This window comes from Equus quagga, unplaced genomic scaffold, assembly GCF_021613505.1.
Source record: "Equus quagga isolate Etosha38 unplaced genomic scaffold, UCLA_HA_Equagga_1.0 203_RagTag, whole genome shotgun sequence".
NCBI classification, from domain to species: Eukaryota; Metazoa; Chordata; class Mammalia; order Perissodactyla; family Equidae; genus Equus; species Equus quagga.
This window is the reverse complement of record NW_025798627.1, coordinates 3,113,059-3,131,089: the sequence shown is the minus strand read 5'-3', so window position 1 is coordinate 3,131,089 and position 18,031 is coordinate 3,113,059. Positions and strand designations below refer to the sequence as shown.

The 18,031-nt window shown below is 34.5% G+C and overlaps 1 protein-coding gene across 1 annotated transcript in view; it reads right to left on the bottom strand.

Annotated features, from left to right (window-relative positions):
- Nucleotides 1–18,031, bottom strand: part of LOC124233494 (GPI inositol-deacylase) — a 63,062-nt gene that overhangs the window by 8,728 nt on the left and 36,303 nt on the right. The window contains exons 13-20 of the mRNA XM_046650634.1: nt 14,906–14,983; nt 11,492–11,567; nt 9,406–9,479; nt 9,253–9,304; nt 8,701–8,767; nt 8,129–8,237; nt 6,364–6,402; nt 2,271–2,364 (exon numbers count right to left, since the gene is read on the bottom strand). Coding sequence (XP_046506590.1) covers nt 2,271–2,364; nt 6,364–6,402; nt 8,129–8,237; nt 8,701–8,767; nt 9,253–9,304; nt 9,406–9,479; nt 11,492–11,567; nt 14,906–14,983 — 589 coding nt within the window. The remainder of the gene's footprint in view (nt 1–2,270; nt 2,365–6,363; nt 6,403–8,128; nt 8,238–8,700; nt 8,768–9,252; nt 9,305–9,405; nt 9,480–11,491; nt 11,568–14,905; nt 14,984–18,031) is intronic.

Below are 18,031 nucleotides of genomic sequence, written 5' to 3'. Positions count from 1 at the left end.
AAATCATACGTAGTAGAGCATTCAAAGTAATGAAGTATGAAACATATTATATTCTGCACTGTCTCTAAGAGTAACGTATTTCATGTCAGAGAAAGCAAGCACCTTCAATACAATCACAGAGACTTTCTTCAAAAGATTAAAAATTACTAGAATTCAATAGTTCTTATATAAGAATACACATTCAATCAGTTATGAAACAAAAATGAATTCAGGAAGCCAAGGCCGGAGTTTCACCATCTGTATTTTCACAAAACTCCACAGTGAATTTTTTAACAACTTTACTGACATATAATTCTCATATCAAATAATTCATCCATTTAAAATGTATGCAATTCAGTGGTTTTTAGTATATTCAGAGTTGTGCATTAATCACCACAATCAGTCTTAGGACATTTTTATTACTCTCAAAAGAAACTCTGTTCCCCTTGACTGTCACCTTCAACACCTCCCCATTCCTAGGCAACCACTAATCTACTTTCTATAACTACAGACTGGCCTCTTCTGAACAGTTCATAGAAATGGAATCAGATAATACGTGGCCCTTTGTAACTGGCTTCTTTTACTTAGCATGCTTCCAAGATTTCCCATGTTATAACACGTATCAGCACATTCTATTTATCCATGCAACAGCTGATGAACATTTTGGTTGTTTTCACTTTTTGGCTACTATGAATAGTGTTCCTATGAACATCTGTGTACAAGTTTAGTGCGGGTGTACATTTTCATTTCTCTGGGGCCTATAAGTGGAGTTGCTGAGTCACGTGGTAACTCTGCCTAACTGTCTGAGGAACTGCCAGATTGCTTTCCAAAGCAGCTGCACCATTTAACATCCCCACCAGCAGTGTACGAAGGTTTCAATTTGTCCACATCCTCATTAACACTTGCTACTATCTTTTTATTATAGCATTCTAGTAAGCATAATCCAGAGGTGATTTCTGATAAGCGTCCTTGGTTCAGAACTGCTTCTTTAATTGGCTTGAGACATAATCTCATACTTAAATCCTCTAGATTAACCAATGTCATATATCCCTGGGGTCTCTGTGGATTATCTAGATATGAATCCTGTATGTTTGAGAATCAATTATCAAGCCACTTGAACTAAGAAGAATGAGGTGTCTCTCTAAAAAATAATTTATATTCAAGCATGGTTGATGTTATATTGCCAGAATAATCTCTTAATTAAAAGGTTGGATCTGGGAAGATCACACTGAACGTTGCTCCCTTCGTCCTAGAATATAGGTTAAAATGAACACTAAAGGCAGATTTAAAATTGCAAAAAAATCATAGAAAGGGAAAGAGTAGCTGTGGAAGGATTTGGCAAGACGGAAATGGTGGCGGGGATTTCTGGACTGCTTTTATCTATTTTGGCCTGGCTCTTTTCTTATCTTTTGCCTCCTTTGATTACTGTCCAAGTCAACAAGTGTGTGAGAGCCTTGCACAGGTTAGGCCCCTGGGAGACTCTTCTACTCTAGGGGGGGTTTGTCCAGGGTCCTACATAGTCTACACTTGCCTCTCCAGACCCACTCTCCACTCTTTACTTTACTCCGAATTCTTGGAGGGTTTTGTGAATTGGCTTCCAGTTGGGTTCAGTGAATGAGAGGCACTGGCAGTTAGGAGGGTAGGAGGAAATAAAGTTAGCGTGTTTATTTCCCAGCCTTTTTCTCTGCTGAGCCGTAGGCTGACAGTGGTTGCAGCATTCCCGTATCCAAGGCTGCAGCTGCAGTAATGCTGCCCTCCCCACAGCTCCCTAGGTTTCCTCCCTCCCTTGCCCTGGTACCTAAGAGCATCAGATGGCTCTGTTGCTAACCTGGTGCTTTATGATTTCTTATTGGTTTCCCCTAACCCTACACACACCTTTGAAATGGTCCCTTCATTAAACTCTCTCAAATTATTCCATTCAGTGTGCCAGGACCTAACTGATACAGTTGGTACAGCCCAAAATTACATTACACTGGATGCCTAGTACGTGCTTAGCACTACGTTAGGCACCGGGAACAGAATGAACAAGATCCTCATCAATGAAACTTCACCTCTTAAGAGGCCTCAGAATAGAGGGAAGAAACTTCAAGCACAAGGGTATAAAATGGAGAAAACAGTAAGGAATTTCTTGAGAATCTCTTAAAACTTAGAGGATCTCCAACCCCTCTAAACTTGAGAGAGAGAGTGTGAATTTTCAAGAAACTGATGTCTCTTTGTTAGCCACATGTGGGATAAAAAGTAGTGATGAAGCATTGAGGAAGGCAGAAGGGAGGGAATAGAAACATTCCTACCTGTTGAGAAAAGAGAGTATAACTGTCCTCCATAGGCAAGAAGGATACTAGATATGACATACGCTGGAAGAGCTCCACCATGAAATCGAACCACCTAGAAAACAGGCAAATGGATGGGAAACTTCTCAGCATTCGTGGTAATGAAATACATGCACTTTCACTTGAAATAAAAAACATCATTCTTCACTTTATACCTTCCCTGAAATGGGCACAAAGATACCTCAAGTAATGGGTATCAAAACTCCAAGTGAAATAAATGCTAAGAACACATAGCTTATTAGAAACATGTTATCTGAGTGTCTCAGGCATTAAAGACAATGCATGATTGTGTAGCATATGCTACTAACTTTCTTACAAGGCACTTTCATGAGCATTTAATATGTCCCAGGCATGACACTAAACATCTCATATGCATTATCTCATGCTCTCCACCAAAAATCCTCTGAGATGGTTCTTATTCCTATTTTACAGAAGAAGAAATCCAGGCACAGGGAGCCCAAGTAACTTGCACAATTAAAAACATAACAGAGAAGCAACTCACTTACTTGTTATCTCTCTCTGTTCTCATCAGTAAAATGGGAGCAGTAATAGTATTTACCTTCCAGGTGGTCTTAACAACCACCTCTAGCAATACCTTAAATATGTTCATTTGCGCAAAAGCATTTAGAATATTAACTTGAAGATGACAAGCCATCAAAAAATATTAGCTGCTATTATTAGGCTTTTATGTCCTTCCCTGTCTTTGGAAATCTTGTGGAATGGGATTTAACTCAGAGCCTAAATTCATAACCATTACGTTAGTGTCTCAAGTCATTGTCCTAGCTGATCCAATCTCTGTAAAAAACACACATGTAACAAAAACAAAGCATTAAGCTCTTCTTTTAATATTAAGTTTCAAAAGGAAGTTTCTTTCTTTCTTTCTTTTTGGTGAGGAAGATTGTTCCTAAGCTAACACCAGTGCCAATCTTGCTCTATTTTGTATGTGGGTCACCACCACAGCATGGTGGACAAGTGGTGTAGGTCTGCGCCTAGGATCCAAACGTACAAACCCGGGTTGCCAAAGTGGAGCATGCCAAACTTAACCACTAGGCCACAGGGTTGGTCCCCAGGAAATTTCCCTTTTTTCTTTTCTTTCTTTGTTTTTTTTGGTGAGGAAGATTGGCCCTGAGCTAACATCTGTTGCCAATCTTCCTGTTTTTGCTTGAGGAAGATTGTTGCTGAGCTAATATCTGCACCAATATTCCTCTTTTTGCTTGAGGAAGACTGCCACTGAGCAAACATCTGTGCCAATCTTCCTCTACTTTATGTGGAACACCACCACAGCGTGACTTGACGAGTGGTGCTAGATCCATGCCCAGGATCCGATCCTGTGAACCCTGGGTCACCGAAGCAGAGCACACAAACTTAACCACTAAACCACTGGGCTGGCCATGGAAATTTCCTTTTTAAAGCATGCTCTCCATTCCACAGAATTTTTTAGAAAACGTACAGACTCCTCTGGAAATCTGATGAAAGTTATGGAAATACATGTTTATATGAAATGCTGTGTAAAATTTCAGGAAGTTCAAGGTCTCCCTGCAGCTCCTCTGTGAATTCCCAGGTTAAAATTGATTAGAAAGACTCAAAAAACTTATAGCCCATAGTCATGATTTATCGTTTACAGCTTTGAGTGAAGGGAGAGGAGTTGAAAGGGAAAAGGTAATTTTTCTACCTATTTCCAAATGGCACTCACTGCCTGCTTAATGATGTGCTAGGACATGTACAGCATACCTTAGTTATCAAGAGTATGGAAGGAATGTCAAGCAGCAGAGCAGGCTCAGAGTCAGACTCCAGGGTTTGTTTCCACTACAGCTTTGCCTCTCACTAGCTCTGCGCCCTTGGGGAAGTCACTTCCCCCCTCCTTCTCTCTGCCCTTATGGTAAAATGGAGATAAGCTGCACTTACCTCACGGGGAGTTTGAGGTTTAATGTAGTCATTTGTGTAAAGTATTTGAAATAGTAACTGGCACAAGTAGGTGATCAGAAAATATTAGCTATTATTCTTTTAATCCCCTTCATTGTCCTTAGAAATTTGGTAAGAGATCCTACACAGTCTTCTGAACAAAAATTTCTTGTCAATAAATGAGTGTCATTGTTGTGAGTATTAAGTATTACACTGGGCCACAGATACAGCTGACATAAGATACAACTAAATCAACAGTCATGAACTGGCCTCCAGGGGTCATATTCAAATTGCAGACGCACTTCAGTTGATTTAGTACTTGGCACAGTATTTCCTCACATTTTGAATTAGATGCCCACATTGAAAAATTAAAAGATTTTATCTGAAAATCCAGATTTCCAGTTTCTCTTAAAATCTAAAGATCTGGCAACACTGGACTTCATTCCTACATGGAAATAATTTACTACAGTTTATATAATTCTCTTGAGAAAAGTAACTTGCAGTTTATTTTTTGCCCTCTCTTTCATAACAGTAAACTAAAGAATATGTAAATATATTTTCTTTTCTTTTTCTGAAAACAGTATTAATTTTATGAAAAATATCTAATCAAAGGCTAAAGATTCTCCCCAAGTGGTTTCTCTTTATTCCTCTTCCCAGTCTTCTTTGACTGAATCAGTAACAATGAAAATATGTATTATTTTTAAAAGACAAATAAGATATCCAAGTTCAGTTCATTCTCCTACTGCTCTTAAGCCAAATAATTAAACAAATATGAAGGAAGAGCATCTTACATCTTTTTAATAATTTGAGAAGGACTTAATTACTACAAATTCTTCAACATTTAAAAAAGTACCTACCTCTGATCCTGTAACACCCACACATCCTCATTTTCTAGAAAAATTTCCATGTTTAAACAAGAATACTAGTCTGTCTTTTTTTGGTGTACGTATAATTATGCTTGACTATAGAGTATCAAGCTAACTTGACTTTTCTGGTCACTAATCTGAATTATGAGTCCCAGAGATGATATGGATAAGAGAGTATGTCATAATCCTCAGCCCACACCTCTGTGCACAGTAACATGCCTTTTAGACATACTAAAAGTACAACGGCATGAATTCTTCCCCTGTATTCCAGAGATAACTTTTCTTAATAATTGGTACCTTAAAATTTTATAGTATTTATTATAACTATGATACTATTTTCCAATTTATACCTACATTTAATCTTCTCTTTCTAATGTAGCATGAAATTTTTATACATTAATTCCAATGTTCACAACTTTAATAAAAGTCTCAATCTAGTTCTCACCAGGTTGTCGTGAGGATCCAATGACACAAGGCATAAAAAAATTTTCCAATTTAATTTTGATTTGTGAGTTTTATTACAATTATAGAATTAAATGACTTAAATTAGAAAAATTATACCATGCCTGGATTGCAAAACACAATAGACCAAAAAATAAAGTGAAAGTAATAAAAGGTATAATAAAAATATTAGTGAATTTTAAAACTATATAATTTCTCTGACCAATCAATATTATGTACATACATACAGCTTGTACAATTATGCAAATTATAATGTCGAATAATATATTATAGTAGTTCTTGTACTTAATAAATTATTTTTCTAACACTATTTGTCTATGAATTATAGACAGATAACCCCCAAATGAATTTATAAACTATTTCAACATGTTTATCATTTACAAACTGAGCATACACAACATAAAAAGTTCTTTCAAAATGTTCATTTACATGACAGAGCCCACAGATTTTATTGGACTATGAATTATAACATAGTATGCCAACATGAAATCTTAACATGACCTTCATTTAGTCAAAAATATTAACTTGCTGGGAACCAGAGTCAGCTCTCATTTCTAGGAAGTATCAAACATGAAAGTGTCACTGTAAAGCCAGAGGCGGCCAACTATGACCTGTGTGCCAAAAATGGTTTCTAGATTTTACTAAAGTGGAAGAAAGAAGGGAAAAGGAGAAAGAAGCAGCTGTAGCATGGCAGCAGCGGCTAGAGACCATATGTGGTCTGCTAAAATATTTATTATCTGGCTCTTTACAGAAAAGGTTTGCAACCCCTGCCTTATAGTATCTATTCACAAGGCAATAAAGAATCAACGAGGAGTCTCTCTTACCTGTCCAAGTATTTGTGAAAAGGAAGTCTTAACCGTCACCTAGTTTAAGACAACCATTAAAAAAAGGTTATTTTCCCTAAACTCCTCTAGTTCACATTTTATTAAATTGAACACTTCTGCATATCTCTAAGCAATAATCATTAACTTTTTTATAATGAAAAACCAAAATAATCATTAACTTTTTATAATGACAAACCTAAAGGCACTCAAGATCTTAAAAGAAATCCTCCAAACCACCAATGTTTAATTTGCATCAAGTCTAATTTTCCTGTCTGGTATTTTCCCCATATCCTAAGTCTTTGACAATTGGATGAATGCTATGGTACACGTGGTAAACTTTTACTAACAAGAATATTTGATTAACCAGAATATCTTATTAGCAAATCATGCAAGCTAAAGGAATTTATTGAATGACTGAGTCCAGAAGCTACATATATGTTTGCTAAAAAATTAAGCACAAAGTGATCAACCTACTATATAACCAGTACTTTAAAATCTCAAACCTACAATTGTATAGCACTAAATCGAGTTAAGCTAAACCACTTCTGAGTACATTTCATAAAAATAGATTTCACATAAGACCAGGAACAAACAGAACGTATTTAATAAAATTTAAGCCAAAACAGTATTTTTTAAAAAATTCATCATTAATTATCTCTACTATAAATATACCTTTTTGATATTAGGAAGTATGGGAAAAGGAAATAAATATTTCACAGGGAAATTATTAAATGACCATATTTTGTCAAAATATAGACTTTTGAAAATATAAAGTATTTGTAAAAAATGGACATTTTGAGAGTATGCAGTATCTGGAGCCAAATTATTAACACAATTCTTACTATCTCTGTAATATTAGAAATGTGAAGGTACAAGTTAAAAAGCATTGCAGCCCTGGAAAATCCTTCAATGTTAAAACAGAAAGCAAGATATCAAAGCATTAATAAACTCCATAAAATAACTCACAATATTGGTCCAACTGAAACTTGGTTGTAGGAACAGATTCATTTGATCTACCAATCCTAGTTTACCCTAAGAAAGTTAGTTCTAATAAAGAATCCCAATATTTAAGCTTGCTTTAAAGCAGTTGAGTAGAAATAAGATATTTAACATAAATCAGAAACTGTGATGTCTCCACCACTGAAATGAGTACTTCAAACACTTAAATCTGGAATCCTTAGACCGTGGCACGTTCTGATACAGAGAGGGACACTTTCAGTTCACCAATCTATAAGTAAACAAAATATTACTCTCAAGTTTATTTCCCTTATTTCTCTTAGCTCAAAGAGATCTACTGCGATTGTAAAACAAATACAAGAGGCACTAAATTGCACATATTAATGACTAACAGAGCTTAAAATAACTAGTAAAAAGGAAAGAAGATCCTTAAACTTATCTGGTAGGCCTAGAAACAAATATGCATCATGTCGATCACTGAAGTAAAGCCACGTCAGCTGACTTCATTATGTTCTTCAATTTATAGAGGATTGTGGACTTTGGGCTTCCAAATTTAGAAGGGTAAGCTACAGTTTCAATTTTTATTTTATTTCCTATTACTTATTAAGATGTGTACTTTCAACGGCCCAGCTAAGGAAATACTGAGGTAGTACAAATAGGCAAAATGGAGAATATTTAAAGTATTATCAATGTCTATTTCTTATATTTAATGACTTCCACATCATCATATATCTGAGGCTAATATAAGAATATATTTTCAATTTATTCTATAACTAAATCTTAAAGATTAAGCAAACACACAACTTACCTCATACTGACAGTCTGATGATGTGTACATTTTTAATAATGCTACATGGCTATCATTTTCTGGTTGAGCAATATGCAGTTTCAGAGAAATTTCTGTGGAGGACGGTGCCCTGAAAAGATATATATCAATTCTCAAATACAAAATGCTGTGAGATAACCATGGCTAAGTCAATCCTCAGCACAACACAATGAAATAACGTATAGGAAGCTAGATGCCAGACACATTATTACGGATGGACACTTTTCCAGTCGCACCACAGCTGCCTGAACACTCCCTCTAGTTAGAGGAGTTGGGGGAGAGGGTGGGAATGGGTTCATGTTTCAAGCAAGTAACGTTTAAATTTTAGATCATTTAAATAAGATTTACATTATCTTATAATGTACTATCTTATCATATATTACCTTATGGGCATAATGCTACCTAAAGGATACCTACATTTTACTAAGAGGCATTTTAATAATTTCACTATGATTTAAATAAAAAAACTATTATTCAAGACGTATTCTTCAATGTAATTATGTAACGTATTATTCAAAAACACCATTTTAAGGTAAATTCTTTCATAGACTTACTGTGCAATGGTTAGTGAATCTTCATAAGACCAGGGAATATGAAGTTTATAGATACTAGTTATTTCTTCTGTGAAAACATAAAAGAAATATGTATTACTAACCTTATATTACACTAAATCTTATATAAGCTACTATAATACCTAACTACACACTCATTTCATAAAAAATAATTAGTAAGAATTATATCACATAATAAGAAATTATGGAGGATTATTAAATAATAATGTTTAACTAGACTTGCAAAAGATATTAGAGCATATGAGAAGTACTAAGAAACTAGAAAAACATTAAACAGCTAAATCTGAATTACTCTATAATAAGCATGACATATAGTATTATTAAAATTTGGATTTTTAAACTGAAACAGAAGATGCTTACTGTTAAGAAGGAGTCTATATTATATTTGTTGGAAATATAAACAGCTTTTATATTATCATATATTTAATTTTAATTCACATAAAATATACGGAAGAATAAATATTATAGGAAATTCAACTGAAGACCTATTGATTCTTCAAACGACAATACTATTTTTCCAGAAAATACGCTTACCTTTGACACTTGAGCACTTGCTTACTACGTTGATTTTAAAAGCTTGGTATATCTAATAGAGTTTGACCACAAAAAGAAAAAAAACAAGAGTTTATTGGTTGTTTAACTAAAACTAAAGTAAAATCAAATCCTCGTTATAGTCAGGATAATTACCTGTCCAAAGTTCAGGAGCTCTATATTATAGAACAGGCCGCTTGTATTTAATATTACTTTCCTTGATGACAATCCTGTTGAATTAAAAGTACTGTATTACTTAGAATAGTAAAGAACAAACAAAAAAAAGTACTGATTACTTACACAATGTTTAAATAATGCCAATAGATTTTTACTATGAAAAAAGAGTTCACAGGTTTTCGCTTCTGGTATGGAGAAGTAAACTCCTAAAAATCCAATCCTCCTTGAATAAACTCCAAAAAAAACATTTATAAGGATTTTCAATCACAGGTATGTGTTTTAAAAAATAAAGTACATATTCCAATTTCAAAAAGGCATGCTTTCTTGGTAGATCTCTTACTTTACAAGCTTGCTATCTTCAATGAGATGGCAATTCAGAGTTCTCATTTCTGTATTGTTCTGAGTATTTTTCTACTAAAAAAAGCAGTGGGGGTGGGATAAAAAATCTTAAGTTTCTTCTCTCAAGTAACACAGATTCTTTTCATGAACAGAATATAAAACAAAATATTTAAAGGATGAGGAATGCCAAAGGGCACAGGAGCCAACCCAAAAAGAGCTCCCAATATCCAAAGTTGGAACAACTTAAGCAAAAAAATGTAACAATGGTACTGGATTATAACCCAATGAATAAAATAAATATCCAGGAGTCCATACTGACATAAATAAAAATTAAGTAAATAAATAAATGGAGGAGAAGGGACAACTTTCCCTTAGGAAGAATTCCAATAAATACTGAATACCAGTAATAATTGCTTCAGACTAGCACCACTGGATGCTAAATTTAGTGGGTTATTTTGAAGAAAAATAAGATACTTATACATTTTCAAAGTATCTCCCCCAAGATATTTATAAATTACAGAAAGGAAAGGGGCCGGCTCTGTGGCTGAGTGGTTAAGTTCACACGCTCTGCCGCGGCGGCCCTGGGTTTCACCAGTTCGGATCCTGGGCACGGACATGGCACCACTCATCAGGCCATGCTGAGGTGGCAGCCCATGTACCACAACTAGAAGGACCCACAACTAAAATATACAACTATGCAGTGGGGGGATTTGGGGAGAAAAAGCAGAAAAAACAAACAAACAGAAGATTGGCAACAGTTGTTAGCTCAGGTGCCAATCTTTAAGAAAAAAAAAGGAAAGCAGTAACTTTATAGTGGAGAAACCTGGCAGACCCCACCTTAACCAAGTAATTAAGGTTAACAGTACCAGTAATTAGACTTAGTGACATCATGCATCCTCTGATACGCTGCACTGAGAAGTACATATCGCTTCTATGACAGCCTTGCCAAAAATGCATAACCTCAATCTAATCATAAGAAAGCATTAGACAAATCCAAATAGAGGGGTATTCTACAAAACAACTGGTCAGTACTCTTCAAAGGTGTCAAAGCTATGGTGACAAGGAAAGACAGGAGCTATCAGAGATCAGAGGAGACTGAATACAACATAGGAACCAGGGTAAGACCACTGGTGAAAAACCAATGGAAAGTAAACAAAGCCTGCAGTTTAGTTAACAGTATTGTACCAATGCTAATTTCTTAGTTTTGATAATTGCATTGTTTATGCTAAGGTGAGTTAAGGACATACGGGAACTTCGTACTCTTTCTGTAATTTTTCTGTAAGTCTAAAATTATTTCAAAATAAAATTTAAAGGAATATTTAGTTATGTGTATTTTACCAGAATAAAAAAAATTTAGAGAAATTTTCATACCTTCATAGGTCAGACAGAAATTTATACTTTATAATAAACCTTTTATAAAAAGGGCCAATATGTGTTATAAATTCACATGAGAACACACACACACAAACACGATTACCCGCAAATGTATGTGATCACGGAGAAACGCCTTTTAAAGTTCACTCCAGAAGATGACTGCTGGTCCAGTATTAAATAAGAACCTAATCACTGAACCACATCATACGGTTATTCTAAGAACTACACTTGAAATACACAACAATATTTAATGTTACAAGGCTCTGCTTTATTATGACTACCTAGCAAAATAAATCAGTACTGGGCTAAAAATAAAAGCCATTCTTAAGATTTTCAAAATCAAAGTACCTACCAAAGGAAAACAGATGAGTTACAGGCAGCTGTATGGATCTCGTCTCTTTTTTAAAGAATTCGCAATCTACAACAAACTGAAATATAAAACATTAATTTATTAGGGAAAAATAAAATTAACATCATAGTAAAATATCTTCACTTGATGTTTGAGTGGAAAATAAAAGTGTATAAACTTCTGTTTTGGAGAAGGTATTATCTATCACACTAACTCTGGCTATATTTAGATGGCAAGAATTCCTCAAGGAGAGATGCTAGGCTGAAAAATTTTGATGAATGAGCTTAATTTAATTTAATAGATAAATTATTATAAAGTCATTTCTATAACAACAGATTAGTATAACAAAGTTTTCTTGTAGTTTCAGGTGTTTATAGAATAGGGACCTTAACGGATGGAACAAAGCATTAAGAGCCAAGGTTAACTCAAAATTAACTAGAGAATATACCTTTAGAGAATTTATCTCTGAATACCTCAACAGTCAAAAGGAAACGTGATTTTGCTACTTTTTTTTAAATCCCACATTTACTATGTATCTACAGTCTAATTAGACTACAAAAGGCTTTTGGAGACATACTGCTTTCATCTGCAGATGGCTATGTTATTTGTATAAGATTATTTCAGGCTAAACAGTGTTTACAGTAAACAGAAAAAAGGTATACTATTAACTATGAAGCAAGAAAAAGAAATGCTATCTTAAGAAATGCTTTCTCAACAAAAGTAAAACTAAAATAAGACATCTGCATCATTACAATTTGTTGTAACAACATTTTTTTCTAATAGTACTTCCTACAAAGGCATAAGGAACTCTGCTCTCAACTGTCTGCACTGAGAATGGTTTTATTAAAATAATCTCCACAATGCAACCGAACTACTTTGATCTACAGGAGCTGAAGAAGAAATTAATCTGATGCCTAACTGTAGCTAGCAAGTAGTTTGCTGTCTACAGAAAGCAGAAAGCCAGCAGGGTCTATCCTAGGCTTTTCCAATAACTACACCTTGGGTTGTGTTTGAAGCAGAGTTATTTTGCTTGCCTCTTGGGTGGATTTTTTTATTGCTTTTGAAAGTGAAAAACAGATGAGGAAAAATGCTATTACACTGTAGCACATACATGAGGGAATAAAAGGAAAATCTTGATAAGGGGCTTTGCCTTTGTTTCTCCCTCTTTACTTATGAGGCAAAGAACACTGTCCGATATTTTCATTATAGAAAATAGCTGTTACAAGATTAGAGCAATCATTTACTGAACAGGATTATTCATTATATTTTTACAAAGCATTTTTGGGTGAGACACTGAGACAGGGAAGCAGTTTTAAATCGCTTTGTACAGGTATTTAAAATAATATAATTTTTATTATTGTTTTACAAATTTGATTATTCCTTTTATGGAATAAACTCCTAACCAAGAAAGAAAATTCAAAGGTCTGTGCCTGAAACATCCAAGATAAGTACATTTCTAATGGATTTTATTATTTTGTTTTCTGTCATCAAAAAATGCAGATAATTCCATATTTGCATTTCAAAAAATATATTATCAGTTGACTCAAAACATTTTAAAACTGCCTATTTAAATATATGTATCCTTCTGATGGTGGGTTACGAGACGTAGAAATCATGGAAGGCCTAAACTAACATCCTTGGGAGATTGGGTGTGCAACAGTAGTCAGCAGTGTTACCTTCCAAAGAGTATTATGACGTATTACGTATTTACAGGGCTGCTAAGACTGGCTATTTGCGAAAGGCTCAGTAATTTCTTGGAATAATCAAAAAGGGCCTTTCCAAGTTTGGGCAGGATGTTAATTCATTCAAAACCAACTTACCTGACAGAAAAACCCTTAAAGAGAGCTTTAGTATTGAAGATGCTGAATTACCTCTCACTTGAGCTAAGCAAAACAAAACAATGAATCCATTATAAGGGACTTGTGAGACTCGATCTTTGAGATGACTCCCAGCTACATCCCCCTTTTCCTTTTCCTTTTAAATTTTCCTAGTAATTATGGCCCCAAATTTCATCAACTTTCTCACTCAAGAATCTTTTTTTTAAGTATTTATGCAGTAGTCACTAAAGGTTGAAGATGCAAAGTAGAATAAAACCTATCTGGTCCTTACTCTCAAAGAATTCACAATATGGCGATGGCAACAGACATAAACATACAAATTATAATTCAGGTAATAAATTCCTCAAAGAAGTTATAAACAAAGTATCACGGGAGTAAGAGGTTACTGAGGAGCTTGGAAAAGGAAAACAGAGGACACGTAGGCTAGATCTTGAAGGATAAATTTGTCGGGTGAAACGTGGAAAGGGGAGTAGAGGGTCTTTTACCTCCATCCTCTTCCTTTTCCCCCACTTCTTTCAAAAATCACTATGCGTTTATTCCTACTCCCACTTCCCTAGTACAAGCCCTCATAACCCCTTAGGAGGTGCCCAGTCTCCTACACCATAAAAAGATTCATCTTCCTAAATAGCTCTGATTCCATGACTACTATGGTGAAAAATCTTTCAGCTCCCTACTGACTCCTGAATCTTCCAATCAAGGCCCTCCACATTGTGGCTGTGATCCACTTTTTCTAGACTTTTCTTCTCCTACTATTCTACACATAGGGGGCATCTTTTTAAAATTACTATTTACTTATTCACTGTTTTCCAAAGACCCCCCCATACTTTCACACTTCCATGCTTGGATCTCACTGTTTCTTTGTCTCGACAACGCTGTTCGTTACAACTTTCTGCAATGATGTTACTATTGAGCATCTGGAATGAGGCTAGTACAATTAAGATACTGAATTTTTAATTTTATTTAATTTTAATTAATTTTAATAGCCACACATGCTGGTAGCTCTGACATTTGACAGCATAGATCTAGGATGCTCATTCTACCTATAAACACCCTAACTATTCTCTAAGGTAATTTCAAATATTACTTTGTAATAAAAAAGCTTTTCTGGATTCCATCAATCAGAGATACTTCCCTGTTTCACATTTTTCATGTATTTGCTATATTCTGATTTGCATTATATATTTTGGGGTATCTCTTTTATTCTCACTCTCCTCCCTGCTTCCAAATATATTTCTCTCTCCCTACCTGACAGTATGTAACTTTTTGAGAAAAGGGTTCGTGTCCTCCTCATTTGTGTGCCTCCAGAGTCTTGCACATAAAAATATACTAAAAAATTAATAGGTTTTGAAAGACCGATAAAGTAGAAATAGCTCCCACTTGGAATAAACAGACTCAGGTTTATTCTGCTTAGTTCAAGTTAGAGTATGATCCTAATGATTTAACAATCTTAGGTGGATCACCAAACTGGCCATTGTTTTAGATAAGCCCTATGCTGAAGAATTCATCAAAAAATAACTTACATATTTAGCATGAGTATCCCCAAAACATTCTGATAACAACCATTTAATCCATTTGTTACCTTACTTCCATGAATAGATGGTACATAAACAACAAGATGAGACAAAGATGGATAGTCTTGAAGTCTTAACGTCAGAGACTAAAAAAAGATGAAAATAAAAAAATGATATTTCTTAGAGTATATAAAGCTTAAAGCATGTTAAAAGAAAGATAAATTATAAACATTTACTTCTTAAGAAGTTACTAAAAAATTAAATTTCAAACTTTATATTCAGTAGTTCATAAAATGCCCATGTTTACATTTTCAGGTCAATTAATCAGGTCAATTAATTTGCTGAAAGTCAAATTCCTAATATTATATAAATACGGACTGCCAAAAAAGTTCCCTAAAATGTATCCCTACTTGTAAAACAAATGATATTTAACACTTTTTACAGAATTATTTTCAGACTCGGTGTCTTTTATAAACCTGTCTGTTTCATATAATGTTATAGGATGATTTCTACATTTATCTTGGTAGTATATGACCAAGAACATGCAATGGTTGAAGAATAAATGGATGCTAAATATGATGGAAGAGCTGTAACTTAATCTCAAATGACTCTGATCTAGCCCAAGGAGTAAAGAGTTGCTGGCTAATGATGTCTATGAATATCACCCTCTGGAACTTATTCAGCAAATGACATGAAGACACAGTAAAGCTTATGATGCACCTCACCAGACGAACATCTATTTTCTTCTAAAAATTAAGACCAGATCCTATAGTCCACACTTTGAGAAATGAGTAGATACAAGACTGGTCTATGAATGAAAAGCCAAGCCACCAAATACAGCTTTTAAGTCCAGTTTTTTCTGGAAGTAGATGTGGGAGTGGAAGTAGTTACGTGTTGTAACACTTTGTACGCATTAAGAAATCTCTGCAGACACTTAACTTTCCTCTTTGTTCTTCAGAAACACCCATGTGGGCAAGCTGGACAGAGGTGCGGATGCTAGAGAACTGTTAACGAGAGGCCCTCTAACACCTGGACCAGATTCCCCTGGGAGTGCTTGTTAAACTCCTGGGCTGCACTTCAACTTACTCAGTGAAGTCTCCGCAACAGAATTCTATGTTCTAATGTAAATTAAGGGAGCTTAAAGGGGCCACACAAACAACAGCTACAGGCAACTGAGATCAACCAGACAGATGGTAGATAGTGTGAAAGACAAATTAACTAGAAAGAACCATGGTTATTCTGTGTACCTATCCACTCTAATAGCTTTTGTTATTTATTCTCAAGAATAATTTTTGTCTCGAGAATTTTTTTTAGGATCAGAATACTTTAAAAAGATATTAGTGTCAAAATACATTTCCTTATAAAGTTAAGTTCCCATATAGTTATAACGTCAGTGGGCATTCGACAATATAACAATATTCATGAAATCATTACATGGACAGGTAAGGCTAATACTGAAGTTTGGGAATTTTTCAGAGTTTAGTAAAACTGCAAAGGTAAAATGCCCTTTTATGCCGAGGCCACAAACACAGGAAATCAAACATCAGCGGTCAGATGTCAGAAACCCTTCACGTTCTGCTGTGATGGTGCTAAAGTATGATTTAGACAAAATAGTGACTAGGTAATTTTTCTCATATAACTTAGATTTCTTATGAAAGTTAATTTTTGTTTGTTTGTTTTTAGTAGTAAGTCCATTGGGCTTACCAAATTCTTGGCCTGCTGTGCTTTGTGTGTGTTTTTAGAAACCTCTTCATCGTAACCATGACAGAAAAGTTCCATGTGACTGGTATTAAAAACTAAATTCAATTTTTACAAGTGCTTGGCTGGAGGCATTCATTTATCTATTAACAGTTCAGTCAATAGAGATGCCAAAAATGATATGATTCTCATCTGACATTACTTTTGTTGAGATGATATAAATATGAATAAAATCTGCAAGTTTTTTACTTTAACCTTTCCTACCCCTTCAACTTCATGGCAAAATAATTTTGTGCTTTTTATAAACGCATAACACATATTATATATATAATTTTGATTTTCATTATAATAGAAAAGTTTATTTACATTTAATAATTACAATCCTCTTCAACCAAGAACAGCTAAGATTGCAGAATATTATAATCCTTGTTTTCTAACTTCTCTCTTCCATTTTCCCCCCTAAATTCCAGTAGGCTTTTAACGCTGCCTGGCAATCTACTAGCATTCACTGTAAAAAGGAAGCAGCTGGAATAGCTTGTTCTCTTGCTGTTCAGCCAGCTATTTCTTACATTAAGAACAAACAAAACAGGTGCCTAGTATTGGATGAATACATTGTTTAATCCTTGAGACTAAAAAATATACAAGGATTCTATGATTTAAGAAGTAATTTTTAAAAATAGGAGCAAAGTCAAATTGTATCAAGTTTTTAATCATTTATTTCTTCCTAACTCTTAGAGATTGAACAGGATATCCAAGCTGGAAATTCAAGAAAATATTTAATATATCTTATGAATGATTGATCAGTAAGTATATCCTGATACTTTTGTTTGTTTTGCTCCTGCCTAGAAGGTTAGGACAGAATCAGTGAAAGACTTTAAAGATATTCTTATAAGTCAAATCACTTCCCTATGATATTCGTCTCATAAACACAAAGCCACATGAATGAATACGCACAAAGACTGACCAAGGTGACAGAAAAGTAACTGCAACCATTCCAAAGTCAAGTGTAAGTGACTTACAATTACTCATCCTGTCATAATTCCTCTCTGTTGGTATAGTACAGAGTTGACTATGAATACAGATAAATAAACATCCATGAGCACAAATAACTGAATTGGAGCGGGAGATGACTGGGACCAACCAGATGACTTCAAGTCTATGAGACCAGTACTCATTAGGAAAATATATTTTATTTTTAAAGTACAGATTTACTTGAAGACTAAAAACTATCAATCCTGGCATAAGATTACGAGTTATAAACACAATTTGGAAATTAGAAGAGATATTTTTATCAAATTTTAGAATTGTTTTATTTTCTCAACAATAGATTTTGAGAGTTTGCAAATTAGCCTTTTGTATAAAGACTTGCTGATCTACTAGAGTCCCTTTACGAAATCACTAACAATTATTAAATAAATCCTGTGGAGTACTAGCTAAAGTAGATAGTTATCCAAGTGCTTGACCACAAAGTGGTGTTGAAGCTGATCTGCAAAATT